Source organism: Trichosurus vulpecula, chromosome 4, assembly GCF_011100635.1.
Source record: "Trichosurus vulpecula isolate mTriVul1 chromosome 4, mTriVul1.pri, whole genome shotgun sequence".
Taxonomy (NCBI): domain Eukaryota; kingdom Metazoa; phylum Chordata; class Mammalia; order Diprotodontia; family Phalangeridae; genus Trichosurus; species Trichosurus vulpecula.
Genome location: NC_050576.1, coordinates 220,647,684 through 220,667,094, shown reverse-complemented (window position 1 = coordinate 220,667,094; position 19,411 = coordinate 220,647,684). Strand labels below are relative to the sequence as shown.

Here is a 19,411-nt window from a genome sequence, read left to right as displayed (position 1 = left end):
GGAGGTATCTCTTTTTGCTTTAGGGGACCCTGCTACAGCACTACCCCAAGATCAGCTCTCCTTTTCTGACACAGTGGACCTAGCTTTTGCCTTTCCTTCTGATAAGCAGTCCTTTTCTCTCCTGAATATCCCTTCAAATGCCTTGCTATGTGACCTTTTTTGTTTATTAAAGAGTAATTTTCTTGACCAACTCCTCCTTTTGAAGAGGTAGTGTATAATCAGTTCCTAGATTGTGCTTTTCCCAACCTTGACCTGCAAGACAAATTACCTTGCTAATTTTTTTTTAATTTAAAAAATTAATAAGCATTTATTTTCTCTCTTCCCACCTTTCCCTACAGGGGAAAAAACAAAACCCTTGTAATATCGAGCTAAAAAAAATTTCCACATCTTGAGTCCATCATCTCTCTATCCAAAAGTGAGTAGAATGCTTCATCATCAGTCTTCTGGAACTGTAGTTGGTAATTGTATTGATCAGAGTTCTTAACTCTGTCAAAGTTGCTTTTCTTTACAAAACTGCTGTACCGCAAAAATTGTTCTCCTGGCTCTTCTCATCTCATTCTACAGCAGTGCATACAAGTCTTTCCAAGTTTCTCTGAAACCATCCTTTTTATCAGTTATGGAACAATAGTATTCCATAAAATTCATACACCATAATCTGTTCAGTCATTCTCCAATTAATGATTGCCACCTTTGTTTCCAGTTCTTTGTCATTACAAAAACAGTGGTCAGAAATATTTTTGTACATTTGGGTTCTTTTCTTCTTTTCCTTTTATTTGAGTTTTTTCAATGTCCCTATGATTCCTATTTTGTTCTCTCAGTCTACCCACAAAATTAGGAGACTCATATTTACGATTCAAAAACATCACAACACTTTTCAAGTAACATACCCTATCTGGTCAATAGATTTATCCATGATGGCTATAACTCAACAAGCAACAGAGAAACAAAGTAGAAATGGATTTATAATACAATTAATTCAAGAAGCAATGATCTAAGTGGCACTTAGTAAGAAAAAGCAAAACAAATATACAAATTACTAGCATTCCATTTATACTTTCATAGTTAACAAAATAATGTTGCATCAAAGTTAGCACCATTAAATAGCAGATAGAAAGATATTAGTATAGCAGTGCCAAGGAGGCAACATACAGTAGAATAGGGGAAGAGGGAATAAGTATTTATTAAGCTTATTAGATACCTACTATGTGTCAGCCACTGTGCTAAAGCATTACAAATATTATCTCATTTGATCATGTGAAGAACCAAAGAAAACATAAAACAAAAATAACACCAAAATAAACAAAAAAAACAAAAACTATTTAAAATAAAAAATCAAACTGAAAATTTTATTATGCAAAAAATAGGATTTTAAAAGGAAACAAAATGTACTTCAAAAGGAAGCAAAACTGTCAAAATTATAAAATCCAAAAGTCAAATCTTCCCAATTATCACTGAGGAAAAAATCGGTGAGCTAAATTCAACTCCAAACTCAGAGAATTAAAAGGAAAATAAAAATAACAAGGAGCAAAAAGAAAAATCAAAATTAAAAATTTCACAGAAAAGGTATGTATCTTTTGTGCTTGTGACATTAGATAGTCTGCTTAAAAGAAGCAGGAAGAATTAAAACAGTATTTGAAAAAACAAGATGAACATCCAATCTAACAGAGGTAGTGGTATGGGCTTGTTTAGCTAAAGAGGAAAGAAACTGCCTACTGCCCCTCTCTGACCCCTGCCATCCTGGGGGTGAAGCTACCTTCCCCACCCCACCCCCACTCCTCCCTTTAGGAGTCCCAATGGGAGTGATTTTTCCCTTAGCCGTCATCCTTTACTCAGCTCCACCCCTGGAGGGGGGGGAGAGGAGGGGGAGGAGGAGGTGACTCTTTAACCTGCTTCATTAGAGAACAATGAGAAGGAAAAGTGCCAGAAACCAAGTGCACTGGAGGAAAGCTTCCTCAGTCTTCACTTAGCGCAATCCCTCCTGCCACCACTTTGTAGGCTTACTTGTGTCTCGGTATGATTCTGTATTGGTTTAATCTCGTCCCTGCATCTGAAGAACTATAATAACAGGTAACGACAAAAAAAAAAAAAAAAAAAAGTCTGGTGCTTCTTTGGACCCTATCTGGCAGAAATTCCAGCTACTGGAAAAAGAATTTATCTCTGTGTGTCACAGCTTGACCATAGCCTCCCACAGCCTCCCACTTAGCTGCTTTTACTTTTTCCCCAAGGTCTCTCTCACACATACAAAAGATATTTGAGAAACCAATCCTTTTGAGAACACATGTCCAATACAGAAAATTAAAAGACTTCTTAAAGAAATGAAGAATGGAATATAGGCTCCATGAGAGAGAGCCAGATCAAGGTAAGGAACAGGGAGATAACCAGTTTTACTGTTGTAGTTCTCAGAAAAAACAGCCATAGTGTCTTCCCAGCATTTCACTCCCCAACCCTTCCATAGGGGCTCACAGAAGCCTAGGTGGGGAGGTCTTTGACAGTCTCAGAGCTCCACAAAGACCACTCTTCAGCTGGATTACACCTTCTCTCATTATCGTTGTCTCGGCCAAAACGTCTCCAGCTCTTACCCTGTGTTGGTAAGCAAAATGGGTTCCTTAGCACTTAGTTCAACAAGTGCCCTTGAATAGTTTGGCTTTTGTTCCCTTTGAGTAATTCATTGAGCCTTACTAGGTGCTAAGCCCCATGCCCAAACCCCTATTAGGTGTAAAACCTTAGTGGGTGTGGATTGGCAACTAAGGTGGGGGCCCAAGGTGGGGCTAACTCCAGGGAGGGCCTAGTTTACAAGTCTGGGAGAGAAGAGGCTTTTAGACCACATGGGTTTAAGTCAGCCTCTTTGTGATGATTCTAGGTCATGTGGGTGAGTCGCATGTGTGACTCACCCCTGACGCTGAAAAAGATACAAAAACCAGGGGTTGGCTGTCTGTTCTTTGGAGCTCTTTGCCGCAGCAGTGGTGGCACGTGTGACTCTGGGCCAGCCCTTGTTCTGAGCTCCCGGGCTGAACCTAGATGTTGGTAACTATGAATCTGTATTTGGTCTGTCTGTTGATGTTTGTAATTTGTTTGTAATTTGCTCTGAAGTTCAGTGTGCTGGTCTCTTCCCCTGAACTAAGGGAATGATATTTGTATGCTGAATTAAAGTAAACTTGTCAACCCCTTCACCTTGCTTTCCTTAGTTAAGCAGATCAAAAGAACCTGCGCTGTTGGCAGCTTTCTGGGTGCTGGCTGTGGGTGGATCTTACACCCCCACAGAAGCTGCTAGCCAGATTGTTGAAACATACCCTCCCTTAGGTAAAGAAGGGGCTGAGCTTAAAGTCTTAAAATCACAGCTCAAATCTATATTCACCCTCATCCCGTCCCATCCCATTCCTTCCTTTCCCTTCCCTTCCCTTCCTTCTTTTCAGTAAAGGGGAAAGGAGAAAAATTAGTGCATGTTAATTGAAAAAATAAAATTTAGTAAGAAATAAAATTAGTTTAATAATAACATGAATTAGCCATGTTTAGGGTTTTTTTAATCCACGGAAATGCAAGATTAAATGGGAAAAAGAGGGATAAAGATGTAACCAGAATTTAAAGAAATGGAAGAAATTAAAGTAGAAGAGGGCAGCTAGGTGGAACAGTGGATATAGTGCCCCTCCTGAAGTCAGGAACACTCATTTTCCTGAGTTCAAATTTGGCCCCAGACACTTAAAAGCTGTGTCTCCCTGGGCAAGTCACTTAACCCTGTTTTCCTCACTTTCTTATCTATAAAATGGGCTGGAGAAGGAAATGGCAAACTACTCCAGTATCTCTGCCAAGAAAATGACCCCAAATGGGGTCATGAAGAGTCAGACAAAACTGAAATGACTGAATTAAGGCGGAAGAGCCAAACTGAAGCTCCAGGGACTAAACACCACAACCCCGCCCCAACAAATGAAAAAAATCTTTTGCGTTCCAAAACTGTAAGAGGATATATAAATGGATACAAGGGAGGTAAACTACAGAGGGGCATGGGTGATGTACACTCATCAAGTCCATGGCTGAAACGTGAAGGGATGATGACTTCTATAGTCTCTCAGCAAAAAGAGAAGCCAAGTGAGAATGGAAGAGGTGGAAAAAGAGAGAGATTTGAACTATGAGAACTGGAGGTGGGAATAGAGAGGATCTCAACCCAACAATAGGAAAAGGTGCCATTTAAAAGTATTCCTATGAGGAAAGAGGTATATGCCAGTGATGGGAGATGGAGACTTTCTGATAGATTTTTACATGAACAAAGTAAAATCACAAGAAACCCAGAAGATATAAAAAAATTATTGGAACACAAAAGTATATATTCCCAAAAAAATTCAAAAGAGATTATCTATAAAAATATGAAAAACCTAAATTAACAAAACACCAAATAGATATCTTAAATAACAAAACCTTAGAAAAGGAAATTAACCTAAATATAAAGGAATAACCAAAGGAGAAAAAAAAAAGTACCGATGGATTTATAGGAAAATTCTATCAAACTTTTAAGGAACAATTATTATTCATAATAATAGTTATTTCCATAGTACTTTAAGGTTTGCAAACTGCTTTATACAGGTTACCTGACTAGATACAATCTTCAGAGGTAGGTGTTATTATTAGAATACCTTTTTTATAGATTAGGTAACTGAGGCTTAGAAGTAAAGCGACTTGCCCAGGGTCACAAAATTAATACTTATTAATAACTAATAACTGTCTGAAATAGGAATCGAACTCAGGTCTTCCTGATTCTAGGTCCAACACTCTCTCTGTTGCCCATCTAGCTGCCTTATTTAGTACCTATACAACATAAATTGTTCTCAAAAACCAAGAAAGAACTCTTTAAAACTCTTTTTACAAGGTAGAGTCCAAATACCTAAAACAATCCTAATACCTATCCTAAAATTACAAAATTACAATATTACAAAAAAGAGAACTTAAAATCCTGGCAAAAAGATTACAGAAATTTATCCAAATAATCATTTACTATACCCATATATTCTGAATTTATAACAGAATAAGGATGGTTTAATATTAGTTAAACATTTAATGTAATCAAGTTACAAAACAAACATGCAAATCAGGTGATTATTTGGTAAATGCAGAAAAAGCCTTTGACAAAGTAATAACAGATGGCATTTAAATGGCACTTTAAGGTTTTCATAGTGTTTAATATACGTTCTCTCATTTGATCCTCACAACATCCCTGTGAGGTGGGTGCTATTATTTGTCTCCATATTATAGATGAGGAAATTGAAGCTGAGAAAGGTTAAATGATCTGTCTGGGGTCACAGAGCTTATAAGTGTGCTAAGCCCTCTTCCTTCATATTTTTTTCCATTAATTCCCTTGATGTTCTTGATCTTTTGTTTACCCAAATCAAGGTCCATGGGTCAATTACAATCCACTATCTATTTTGGGGGGTTTTTCTTAATGCAAAAACCAATCTTAGCTCTCAGACCACACAAATATTGGCAGAGGGCTAGAATTAGCCTGTGACCATAATTTGCTTACTCCAATCTCCAAGTGAATGTTATTTTTTTCTAGCTCTGTAAATTAATCCATTCGTAGTCTGACTGGTATGGCACTGAATAAGTAAATTAATTTAGGTAATTTTTAATTAATGTAATTATTATATTGGCTCAGCCTACCTATGACCAATCAATACTTCTCCCATTATATGGATGTGTCTTAATTTGTGTAAAGATTGCTTTATAAATGTGATCATAGAATCCCTGTGTGTGTCTTGGCAGGTAAACTCCCGCCTCCTCCATACCATACTGATGAGTCAGAGTAGGATTGGGAGAGATTTTTTTTTAGCTTGGATGTGTAGGTCCTATTTTCATGAACTAAAAGGAATCCTAGAGAATTCTGGTACCTGGATGGCAGGAACAATTTTTAAATTCTCTTCTCCACTTCCCCACCAAAGGATTAAAGCCTGAGAATGTAAATAGATATTTTAAGCAAGAGCATCAAATCAAGCATGATGCAAAGTGGGGGTCCTATTAAGTAAGCAGAGGTTAAGTAGAGACACAAAGTTGGACCGCAAAAATCTAAAGAAGAAAGAAGATTCACCCAAGAGCTTTTAGCATTCCACTGATGCCTTGGAAGTTCACAAATCAGAAAACAGTTTTAAACAGCCAACATGACTTATTTAGTAAAGGTAAGCCTGACAATATCTCCAAAACTTTATGCAAATGAGTGACAAAAATAATATCTTCTCTAGAATGGATTGTTTAGACCCCAATAACACTCTAAGCAGGAACCTGCCACCTGCCTACAAGCAATTATTTCTGCAGCAGTAAGTTGGCCCAGGTTCCCAGATCTTGCTGAGAAAGCTGTTGTTCCAAGTTAAAATTACCCCATTTTGCTTCAATCAGACAAGGTATCTGGAACTCATAAAATATTACAAAATTTACATTAGATGTAAATGAGGAAACTGCTGAAGTCTTTTGATCAAGGGTTAGGTTCCAACAGTAGCTCACAACATTATCAGAATGTGAAGGATGGACTGATGAGCACAAAACCAGAAGTAGGGCAACTAGCTGGGAGAGGAGGGGCCTAAACTAGACTTGGGTAGTACAAATAGGAATGGTAGCTAAGGAAAGAAGAGATGGACAGAAAGATCAAGGGAAGATGGGGAGGCAGGCATATTTGTAGTAAGTCAGTCAGCAAGCATTTGTTAAGTACCTATTATATGCCAGTCACCATGCCAAGTGCTGGGGCTACAAACACTAAAGTGAAACAGTACTTGTCCTGCTTACAAAGAGATTATAATTTAGCCAGTGAAGAGAATAAAGATATATATTATATAACCTATATATATATTACAATTTACCCAGTGAAGAGAATAAAAATACAAGTATAGAATACTGGTTGATTTCTGGTTAAGACAAAGTTGTAAAAAGGTTCCAAGGAGCCAAATCTCCCACTTTTACTCTAAGCAGCGATCTAAAAAGAATAGCAGACTAAACAACAATCAAAAAATCCAAAGAGAAATTTCATTAAGTTCTTTCATTCAGCCAGGGATTGAAGAAAAAGATAACCAAAGCTTCAAAAGTTTCTGACGCTGGAAGAAGAATCTCGCTGAATTAGGTAAAAGACAATGAAATCAGTCTTCCCCCAATCCAGTGAAGGTCTGTCGTAGCACTCGGTGCTCCACTAGGAGCAGAGCAGATGGGCCCTTTCAATGAAAAAAGAAGGAGCGTGTGCCCCAGCACTCCCAGACACCAATGGATCTATGCTGCTAAATAACTTGATCGAGTAAGGGAATGAGAGGCTAGGAGGAGATTAAGATTCTGATTACATAAAATTGAAAAACTTTTGCACAAATAAAAATTGATGCGGTTAAAATTAGGAAGCCAACAGTTAACTGGAATGAAAAAGATATTTTGGAGTGAGTTTCTCTCATAACAATCTAACATATAAAATATATATGGAACTGATTTAAATATATAAGAATAAGAGCCATTCCCCAATAGATATATAGTCAAAGGAGAGAAGTTTCTTCTCAAAGGAGCAAACTCAAGCTATCAACAACCACATGATAAAATGCTCCAAATCATTAATATTAGGAAAATGCAAGGCAAGTCAACAAGCGTTCATTAAGCTTCGTTAAGCTATGTGCCAGATACTGAGTGTTGGAGATACAAAAAAAGGCAAAAACAGTTCCTGCTCGCAAGAAGTTCAAAGTCTTTTAGGGGAGACAACATACTAACAACTATGTATATATATATAAGATATAGACAGACAGACAGACAGACAGATAGATAGATAGATAGAGATATGATAAACTGGAAGTGATCTCAAAGGGAAAGCAATAGCATGAAGGGGGGAACGGGGAAGGCCTCTGGCAGAAGGATCTGAGCTGAGACTTAAAAGAAGCCAGGGAAAGAAAAAATTCCAGACATGGAGGACAAAGGTAGACAGAAAATGGAGCGTCATATGAGGAAAAGGAAAGAGGTTACTGTCACTGAGTACAAAGAAGTAAAGTCTTTAGAACACCAGAAATGTAGGAAGGGGTTAGGTTGTAAAGAGCATTAAATGTCAATCAGAGGATTTTATATTTGATCCTGGAGGTAATAAGGAATTTATTAAAAAGGGGACTGACACGGTCAGGCTTGCACTTTAGGAAGAGCACCACTGGCAGATGAATGGAGGAGAATGGATTGAAGTGGAGAGACTTGAGGCAGGGTGGTTAACAAGAAGGCTACGGTAATAATCCACATATAAAGAGATACGGACTTGTAACAGAAATGTAGATATGTCAGAGAAGAGAAGGGGATATATACTAGAGATGTTATAAAGGTAGAAAGACAGGAGGTGGCAACAGATTGGCTGTGAGGATGAATGAGAATGAGGAGTTGAAAATAATCACCTAGGTTGTAAGCCTGGAGGACTGGAAGGATGATAGTACTTGACAACAATGGAGAAGTTCAGAAGAGAAAAGAATTTGGGGGAGAAATTAAGTTTTAGTTTTAAGTTAAGTTTTAGGCATGTTGAGTTTAATGTGTCTATGGGACATATGGATAAAGAGATCTAAGAATTATCTGCATAGAAATGATAATTGAATCTATAGGAAATGCTGAGATCACCAAGCAAGATAGCATAGAAGGAGAAGAAAAAAGAACAAATCAAAAGAGCTCTGAGGTTCCACCATACCCCCTCCAGATTGGCAAAGGTGACCAAAAAAGAAAGTAACAACGGTCAGAAGCTATATAGTGGAACAAGCACACAGTTAGTGAGGCTAAGAATCAGCCCCACCACTCTGGAAAGCATTTTATATCGATACCCAAAAAATGATCCAGAGATATTACTACTAGGCCAAAAGAGTTAAAAGAAAGTAAAAGACTCACATATGCAAAAATATTCATAGTAGAGAACTGGAAACTGAGAGGGTGTCCATCAATTGGGAATGGCTGAATGAATTATGGTTTATAAACGCCATAGAATACTACTACAGAAATGACAAAAAGAATGGATTCAGAAAAACCTGGAAGGATCTACATGAACTGAAGCAAAATAAAACGAGTAGAACAAGAACAGTAACTACAACACTGTAAAGAAAAACACTCAAGAAAGATCGAGTACAACCTTTTTGACAGAGAAGTGACACAGAAGTTCCCCCAGGAGGCAGGAATGAGTCAAAGAACATGTATTAAGCACCTACTATTTGCCAAACACTGTGCTAATCACTGAGGAGCCAAACAGAAAAGTGAGTCATGGAAGGGACATAGGTGGATCAAATGCAAGTAGGGAGGTTAGACTTGAAAAATCATCTCTTTCATTTAAGGTAGGAAATATATACATATATATGCACACACACAAACATATATATGTGTGTGTATGTGTGTGTGTCTATACATATATATATACGTATATATATATGTATATAAATATATATATATATATTAATTCAGAAGACAGAAGATTCCAATTATGTTGCCAACTCTGGATGAAGCCATCTCTGAGAAAAGAAACAAAGACGTATATGCATTGTCTATAATGAACACTCTTACTTTCATTAATTACCCTAAAAGAGGAAGCATCCACCAACTCATCCCAACTTAAAACAAGTAGATATACTCAAATTTTCTAAACAATATCACAAAAGATACGTTTTCACCAATTAATGCAATTCATACATGTCTATATTCCTATCCATTCGGTTGCTAAAGTAACTCAGTGTAAACCTAAGGCATTAAAGCATGTAAGTACACACTGACTCAATCACTATTATTTAGTTAGACTCTGCCCCCAACCATGACAGGGAAACCTCTGTTGAATAAAGGGGTTTAAAATTCAGTCATGCATAATCATTAGTTTTGTACAAAGACCCTACAGAAAGACTGTAAGCTAAGAGAGATTTTAGGTTTTCCTTTGAAATTCTATGTAATGGGACGATGGAATTTTAAGAATTATTCTCTTTCCTACATACTTCAAGTTATGTGATCTTGTAAAGATTTTATAATTAGTATCCAGCTTACAAAAACTGCGTTGAAAAGTTGGTATGAAGTGAGTCTGAAACAATTTTAAAAAGTGGTTAGGTTCCTAGCTTAGCTCACAAAATCTATTCTTTAGAATCTATCATAATCATGAGATCATAGATCAAAAATGAGAAGGGACCTAAGAAATCAGGTAGTCTAACCCCCTCATTTTACAGATGAGGAAACTGAGTCCCAGGTAGTTTGTGACTTGCCCTAAGTTCCACTACATACATACCCAGTACAAGCAGATTCTAATTTAGTTCATAGATAAAAAAAAATCCTGTTGGAGAAAATAAAGACAAAAACAGGTAGCTAAAGGCAAGACATCATTTTTTCGGATAAGGAAATTAAGGTCCAGAAAAAACTTAGTAACAGAAGCAGAATTTGGGCTCAAGTTCTCTGCCACTAAACCCAGCGATCTTTCCGCTACTCGTGCTGCCTCTCACTATATATTCACAATGAAAAGCAGCAGAAAACAATAATGCTGCAACACTAGCACACAAGCTTTAAATCAAATAACAAATGTTCTTATTTGTCTTGAATTTTGGTACTTGAAAAAGGAAATTAGTTACAGACGAATAAAGAAGTAGATGGAGCGATATGAAAATTCCAAAAGACCTTTAGGCACTTTTTTAAAAGTGTTCTGTTAATGCTTTCTTTCCTTAACCTGGAGACTATTTCCCAGTTCACCCTGATCCCCCTATTCTAGGCATTTTAGTTTGTTCACAGGGGAAGTCTGGAGAGTTTTTTTTTCTCAATATGAATTTCCTCATAACATATGAAGTTTAAAGTATATAAACTTTATTGTCATATATGAGAAAATGTTTTGAAAGTTCTGGAGACTGAGGCAAATTTGAGGTCTTCTCCTCAAACCTCCTCTCTATCATCCTCAGATAACTTTTCTGATGGGAGATACTGGAGCAACTATCTCAATCAACACTTCTATACCTTCTCTTCAACAACTTTTGTTAGGGAACTCCTTTCTAAGTGAGAGAAACGAACTTCTAGCTGTATTCCCTCCTTAAGCATGCTTAGCTTGCTTGTTAAAGGCCAGACATCTTGGTAACAGAATACCAATGAACAGGTTCTAGAACCAATCCCCAAGAAGCCAAAAAGAGTCAGCACAGGAAAGAAGGAAAACAAAAGGAAGGAAAGAAGTTAGAGAAAGAAGTAACAGCAGTGCAACAGGATTTGAGGTGAGGTGACAAGGGAGGGGAAAAGAGGTGCTGAAAGTGAATGAAGCCAGTGGTGGTTCCTTCTCTGAACCTTCTCACCTCTGGCAACAAACAACAGAAACAATCTGGAGGAGCTGGGAAGAGCTCCAAAGACCAGGCAGTCCATGTCTCATTTCCATCCATGCCTTTGCACAGGTTTCCTGGAATGCACTCCCTCCTCACATTGGCCTCTTAGAATCCCTAATACCCTTCAAGGTTCAGCTCAAGTAGCACCTTTCCTGGTGTATTTCAACTCCAAAAAAAATTACTTTCCTTATATCACCACATAAAAAAATTAGCTCCTTGAGAGCAAGAGCTGTTTCCTTTTCTGTCTTAGTATCCTTAATGCCTAGCACAAAATAGGCACTTGGTAAATGTTTGTTGGTTAACTGAAGTTCTTTTTTTGGCTTGTAAATGGAAATAATGCATTGTTTTCACTCTAAAAGGCTGTAAACAGGTGCTAAGATAAATTCTTACATACCTACACTGAAATTCACATGTTCATTTCTTAAGCAATTGTTTATTACCAAGTGGAAACATAACAAAATCCCATTAAAATGTATTTCATTACGCTGAAGGCTACATAAAATCCTCTCCCCTGAAATCTGGCTACATATAGGGAGATGGATAAGCATTGGACCTGCGATATTTCATTACTATAGGGAAGACTCGGATAAAGAAACTCTTTACCAATGAACATTGGCCCCTTCTCTCTACCTTATAATCTTAAATAGCTGCCTAGAACACTGAGATTAAGTGTCTGCCCAAGCTCATAAAACCAATACGTGTCAGGCAGGACCAAGATCTACCACAAATTCCTAGGGCGCTCCCCTAGAGACCTCCAGTCACCATGAAACACTGAACCATTTATGACTATTCATTGAGTCTGGTCATTTAACCAGTTGTGAAGCTATCTAGTTTTATGATCACCAGTCCACATCTCACCATCTTCTCCAAAAGAAAAGCATAAGACTTTATCAAATGTTGTGCTGACAATCAAATGCTTTGTAAACTATATCTACAGCATTCTCTTCATATTTCAATTTACTGTATCAAAAAAAGGGTCAAACTCTGCCTCTCTTCTTCCTCCAATGATCTTCGTACTGGAAATGACACACCCAGGCCTCTATGCTATTGCCAATTCCTACAGTTGCTTCACCATGCCCCTTCTCAAGTATCCTTTCCCCAATACTCCCCTTTCCAGTACTCCTTTAAGTGTTGTCTTCCTCTTTCAGAATTTATGCTCCTTGTAGGGACTCTCTAGCTTCCTTTTATGTGTATTTACAATGCTTAGCAATAGATGCCTGGCACATAGAAAGACTTCAATACATTTATCTATCCTTGTGGTCTCAGGCAAGCCATTTAACTTCTTTGGGCTTCAATTTCCTCTTCTGTAAAATGGACAAGATGGCATCTAAAGTCTCTTCTCAACCTAGAACTACTGTATTATCCCAAGGTTGTCATTGCACCCTGACACGGACCTATTAAGACATTTTTATCCCTAGGTAAAATGCCCTTGCACTACTTTTTGAGCCTGTCTGCTTTTTTACAGCATTTTCTGCCTCTTCATTTGATGTTACAGTTGTCACTTCCTCCTGATGTCAATGTGCCTTCCTGTACCAGGCCTTCTCACAAGATCCTAATCTGCTGAGGGCTTAGAAACTAGATAACCTAGCTTGTTAGTATGATGTATGCAAACTGTCTCTAAATAATGGTTATGGGGATTTCCTGAACAGAAAGTACACAGGCTTTAGTGAGAAGCCTTTGTCAAAATCCCCCAGGATAGCAACCCCTGTAGAGAAGGGACCCATCACCTTTACCACCACCAAAGACCAACTGCCATGGGTATCCAAGCAAACCAAAGTATCCTTGGAATAGTACTGCCCTGCTTCAAGCCTGGCCACTGCTACCATTTTCCAGGAAAGCAGCACTAATATAGACTCAACGTGGTAATTAACTGCCCCTGTAGCAAAGCTACTGAAGACCTAAAAAAAGAAAGTTCTTGCCACCAAACTCCTTGGCACTGTCAAATGATTCAACATCAGAAAAAGCTATGGTTTTATCAGTAAAAATGGCATTAAAGGAGATGGATTACTATTTGCTTTGCTACTAGACCCTAAGGACCACTGGATGTTTTCATTTGACTTGAAAATTGTTCTGTGTCATCTCCTAATTTTAAAGTGAGAACTTATTAAAAGCAGGGACTACCTTGCTTTTCTATGTATGCCCAGAGCTTTGCAGTACTTTGCACATGGTAGCCACTTAGTAAATGTTCCTCCCTTCATTTATTGATTTTTTTTTTGGTTTGCAGCCTGGATATCAACCGTATTATGGATATCAAATGCATCTTAGAAAGGCGAGATTGATAACCAAATTCTTTAAAAGTGCTATGTACTTCTTTTAAAAGAATAGAGAACTGACCTATGATTTCACGGGCATAGGGAACTCTTCAGTAAGGACAATTCCTTCTGATCCAGCACCTTCTCTGCAACTTCGTCTGTCAGAGCTCCCAAGAGCATAGAGAGGTTAAGTGACTTACCCAGACCCACAAAGCCAGTGTCAATGATAGTACCTGAACCTGGGTCTTCTTGATTCTGAAACCAGGTCTCTGTCCACTACACTGGGTTGCCTCTCACTTCTCACACACAGACTTCTCACACAAATTTACCCTGTAGTCTTCCAACTGTCATACTTCCTCTAATTTTACAGCTAAAAGTGTGACCACAGCATTTCAAGAAATCCTTTGCAACCCTTCAAATTTCAAACTATTCTGGAAACCCCAAAAGTGAATCATGCTTTCCAGTTTTAGGATTAACTACTCTCTTCGCTTCTCTTTCTCTACTCATTTAGCTACTGGCCAGAGCTGTAGCAAAAAGGTCAGGTGGAAAATGAGGTTAGGAAAGTTAAATACAAGGTTATCTATGGACTGCAATTATCAAACTTTCCCTAACACTGATAAGAATATGAACAGGAAAGTTTCTTTCCTTTTAAATGTATTCCCACAGACTCACCTAAAAAAAAGTCATTAATTTTCTAACGCAAGAAAGAATCGCTGAAATCTATAACAGCTCACACAACGTTCTCCCAATAGTAAATCCTGACCCCATCAAAACTGAACTACAACTGCCAAGGAAACTGTTGTGCCAGATACGAATGGCTAGATTTGGGGCTACCCCCCCCCAACACACACACACACGCACACATACACACGCACACACAACTTCCATACACCGGAAACTGACAAGGAAAGAGTGAGAATTCAGAGAAGCAACACCGATATTTGCATATTTAGCTAGAAAAAAAGCAAACCACACTGCTGATGATCCAGTTTCCCATTAAAAATGACAGCTGCCCTCCTCTAACTCCCCAGTCCCAAAAGGAAACAGAGCCCGAGTTATTTGGAAGGCTTTCATTCATGGGGCGACGAGGGTCTGCTCCCCCCGCCTTGGAGCCCGGGAAGGAAGCCCTCTGCCCGGCCTGCGCTCGCCCTCTCCCGGGCAACTCTCGGGGTCAGCTCCCTGCCCTGCGGCTTCTCCGCTCCGCCGGTCCCGGGCCGGGGCTCGGGCGCTGTCACACTCCCGGCCCCGAGAAAGGGCGCCGGCCCCGGGGAGAACTCGAGGCGGGGAGTCCAGATCCCGCCTGACCGGAGGAAGAGACCGCCGGGGCAGGCAGGAGGGAAGGAGCCCCCAGAGTCCAAGGGAAGCCCGGGCAAGGGGACCGGCGGAGGAAGGCGCCCTGAGACCGGCGGCCGCCGCACCTCGAGGTGGGACTCCCCTCCCCTCCCCCGCGCCGCTCCTCCCCCCCCCCCAGATCAATAAACCCAACCCCGAGGCTGACTGGGGCAGCCGGGGCTGGAGTGGGGGGGGCACAGGTGGCACTCACCGAAGTCTTCTTCCTCCATGTTGACGCTTCGGCCGAATCGGGGACCCGGATCCAATGACGAGCCGGCTCGGCCCCGGCGACAGCTCCTGTCCCGCCGGCAGCAGCGGCCCCGGCTCCGGCTTCTGGACCCCGCCCCTCCTCCGAGGCGCCCGCCCGCCAGCCTGCCTGGCTGCTCGCTCGCTTGCTCGCTCCCGGAGTCGGCTGGCACGCGCGCACGCGCGCACGCGCGCCCTCGGCCTTCCCGTCCCCTCCTCCCTAGGACGTCCGGCGGACGAGCGCGAGAGCGCGAGAAGGCCCGCGCGAGAGTGAGCGAGGGCGCGCTCACGGACCGCCCTCTCAGGCGGGAGGGAGGAGCGCGCGCGAGTCTCCCGAGAGGCCCCGCCTCCCCGGTGCTCTGGTGCTGCCCCCTCCCTCTCTCCCTGCCGCGCTGTTAAAAGAACAATTTTGGGGGGAAAAAAATTTCCTGCGGGGAGTAGTGTTTGCAAGGGAGCCAGAACTGCGAAGGGGGTCGCCCGCCTGCACCCGACCGTGTCCGGGGCTGCTGTGAGCTGGAAGCGATGCGGCCAGGCGTGGTGATGCTTCCTGACGTCAGGCTTAAAGGTCAGGTTTATCCCGGCTCCCCGAAGAGCGGATTCTGACACGCGACGTGGCTTTGAGCCGGGGAATGAATGGCATTGTTGGACCTGACCTCGGAGGGCTGGAGCCATGCGCCGCCCTCACTTTGACACGAATGCCCGAACAGGAGGCGGAGGGACGATTTTAGTTACTGTTGCAAATCGCAGCCCATCTGTGACTTAGTAACTAAGTACTAAGGAGGCAACCGAGAGAGAGTGAAGCTCAGGTAGGTATCACAGGGCGGGATTTGAACTCGCCTCTTCCGGACTCCAACGCCATCCGCGTACGTGCTGCGCTGTTTATGACGACCCATTCACAAACAAGCTATTCACGAGATGAAGAAATAACTAACCGAGGGAAGGCGTAGAATGAAGAGCCATTGGGAGAGGCTTCCTGTAGAAGATGGGACGTAAAGGAAGCCAGGGAAGGCAGTGGGTGGAGATGAGGAGAGAGAGCGTTCCAGGCATGGGGACCAGCCATGGACAGTGCCTGGAGCCCAGAGATGGAGTATCCCGCTCCTCCCCCCGGAGAGAGGTCAGACGTGTCACTGAACCAGAGTCCGTGGTGGGAAGTAAGGTGTGAGAAATCTGGAAAGGGAGGAAGGGACTGAGTCATGAGAAGCCTTGAACCTCAAACAGAGGAATCTGTATTTGATCCTGGAAACAAGGGGCGGGGTTGGCATGGGTCAAACCTGTCAACCTTACGTTGGCTTAATGGAGGACGGATCGGAGTGAGGAGAGAGAAGGCAGGCAGACCCACCAGCCGGCTATTGCAACGATCGAGGCCTGAGGGGATGGGGGCCCGCACTAGAGGGGTTGAGAGATGTTGCAAAGATAGAATGGGGCAGGCCTTGGCAGCAGCTTGGATATGGGGGGTGAGAGATAATGAGCAGTCAAGAGTGACTTCTAGCTCTGGGGCCCGAGGGACTATGAGGATCATATTGGTTTCTACAGTAATAGGGAAGATAGGAAGGGAGGAGAGGGTTTAGAGGTAGAGATAACAAGCGCAGTTTTAGACGCATGTTTAAGATGTCTACTGGACGTCCAGTTCAAGAAATCTGAAAGGAAATCAAAGATATGAGGTTGGAGGTCAGCAAAGAGGTTAAGGCAGGTTAAGCAGATATGAGAATCCTCAGCATAGAGATGGTTAACTAAATTCATGGGAGTTGATGATATCACCGAGCCAAGTAGTATAGAGGGAGAAGAGAAAGCTCAGAACATAACCTTGGGCACGCCTATGGTAAGAGACTGAGAAGGAGTGGTCAGACAGGTAGGAGAAGAACCAGGAGAAAGTAGTGTCTTGAAAACCTAGAGAGAAACGAGTATCAAGAAGGAAGAAGTGATCGACAGTGTCCAAGACTGGTGAGAGATCAAGAAAGATGAGAGTTGAGAAAAGGCTATCAGATTTGGCAGTTAAGAGGTCATTGGTAGCTGTGGAGAGAGTAGTTTTGGGGGAATGACAAATTTAGAAGCTGGATTGTAAAGAGATTAAGTAGAGAGAAAGTAGAGGCACCAATTTTAGACAGTCTTGTCAAGGGGTTTAGCTACAAAGGGCAGAGGAGACATAGGATGATACTTATTGGAAATGGAAGGATCAAGTGGTGATTGTTTAAGAATGAGAGGGACATGGGCACGTTTGTAGGCAGTAGAATAGGAACCAGTAGACAGGGAGAAATTGAAAATAAGTGATAGGGTTGGGATGACAGAGGTGGTAATCTGTTGAAGACAGGATGGAATGGAAACGCTTTAGCAGGTAGAGGAGGTCTTGGTAAGGAGTAAAGCTGTCTCATCGTGTGATATAGGAATAAAGGAGGGAAAAGTGGCAGAAGGCATATGAGTGATAAGTGATGAGGAAGAGGGGAAAAGAGGGAGCTCACTGTGGATGGCTTCAATTTTTTCTATAAAATATGAGGCAGGGGTCTCAAATATGAGGGTGTGAGGGAGGGGAACCATAGGAGGCTTGAGGAGGGATGAAAACATTTTGAAGACCATCTGTGAAGAATGGGATAGAGAATTGATGAAAGAGGTATAGCAGGGTTGCCTAACAACAGGTAGGGCCCAGTTGAAGTTGAGACTCAATCAGAATGGTTTTGTGATTTTCTCTATCTTCATTCAGCAACAGTGTAGGAGTGAAGGAGGAGGATGGTGGGAACAATCTAAGGGCAAGGCTTGGCAGGACATAGTTGGCAAAATGATAAAGGGAGTAGGGACTCAAGAACACAGAGTTTAATCGGTTCATCAAGAGATCAAATGGAGGGAAAAAGAAAGAGTGGCTAGTGAAGGGGAGATGGCCTGGGAGAGAACAGAGGGGTTGAGGGATTGGAATTCACATATGGACAAAAAGTAGGGTTTTATAAGGAAAGGCAGAGGGAGAGGTGGAAAGGCAATAGATTTTGGCCAGATAAGGGGATTTCATGAGTTCAGTCTGGCCTCAGACACTAGCTCTGTGATCCCGAGCAAGTTATTAGCCCCATTTGCCTCAGTTTCCTCATTCGTAAAATGAGCTGGAGAAGGAAATGGCTAACCACTCCAGTGTCTGTGCCAGTAAAACCCCAAATGGTTCACAAAGAGTCAGACATAACTGAAACAACTAAACAATAACAAATGAAGGGATTTCAGAATTCTTGAACATGGAGGTGGTACATTTGTGGGTGATGGCAAAATCAAGGGTATGACCATCTTTGCTGTTCAGTTCTTGGCAAAGATACTGGAATGGTTTGCCATTTTCTTCTCCAGCTCATTTTACATATGAGGCAACTGAGGCAAAAAAGGTTAGTAACTTGCCCAGGCTCACACAGCTATTAAGTGTCTAAAGCCAAATCTGAACTCAAGTCTTCCGGACTCCAGGCCCCTGAACTTTATCCACTGTGCCACCTAGCTGCCCCTTTGGCCATCATACACCATAGTAAGTGTAGGGGCTGGGACTGGAACTCTGGGACTTGGTGACTCTTCTAGATTGACCCCTTGGTCCACTGACTATACCAATGATGACTTAGAAAACTATGCATTAATATTATCTATGTTCTATTGTATTTTTATTCATTTTGTTAAATATTTTCTAATTACATTTTAATCTGGTCTGTGAGGCACTTGGAAGTACTATAGGAGCAATGCAGACCATGCACAGCCCAGCTCCTTTGATACTTCTATACTTTTCCAGTGGAAGACTTAACCAAACCTTTTTAAAATTCATTTCCCACCTCTTCTGTATTCTCAGTCAGTCAACAAGCCATTTACTAAATGCTTTTTATGATTGCCCTGTAGTAAGAGCTATGAATATAAATACTACAAGTAGAAAAATAGTTCTGGTCTGCAAAGAGATTACATTCTAATGGAGGGCAGGGAGATGGTAGAGGAAGCCTAAGTGGAGCCTGGAGAAGAACAAGACAAACCTGACCTGGATACCCCAATTAAATGGATGGAGGTGGAGTGGGAAAGCATTAAAAAAATTTATATAGAAACTACTGTGTACCAGGCACCGGGCTAATATCATCTCATCTGATCTTCTCAGCATTTCTTCAAGAGAGATGCTGTTTATCTCCATTTTACAAATGAGGAAACTGAAGCAGACAGAGGTTAAGTGACTTGCCCTGGGTCACACAGCTAATGTCTGAGCGTTTGAATTCATATCTTTACTCCAGGCCCAGTACCCTTCCTGCCCTGTGGCAGTAACTGTACTTTAGCAATTCAACATTTTTTTTTAAGCACCAGCACTTTCTG

The 19,411-nt window shown here is 41.4% G+C and overlaps 1 protein-coding gene across 1 annotated transcript in view; it reads right to left on the bottom strand.

Moving 5' to 3' along the window:
- The window catches only part of CYTH1 (cytohesin 1), a 172,021-nt gene extending 156,827 nt beyond the window's left edge, over positions 1-15,194 (bottom strand). The window contains exon 1 of the mRNA XM_036756207.1: positions 15,078-15,194. Coding sequence (XP_036612102.1) covers positions 15,078-15,096 — 19 coding nt within the window. The 5' untranslated portion in view covers positions 15,097-15,194. The remainder of the gene's footprint in view (positions 1-15,077) is intronic.
- Between the last annotated feature and the right edge of the window lie 4,217 nt (positions 15,195-19,411).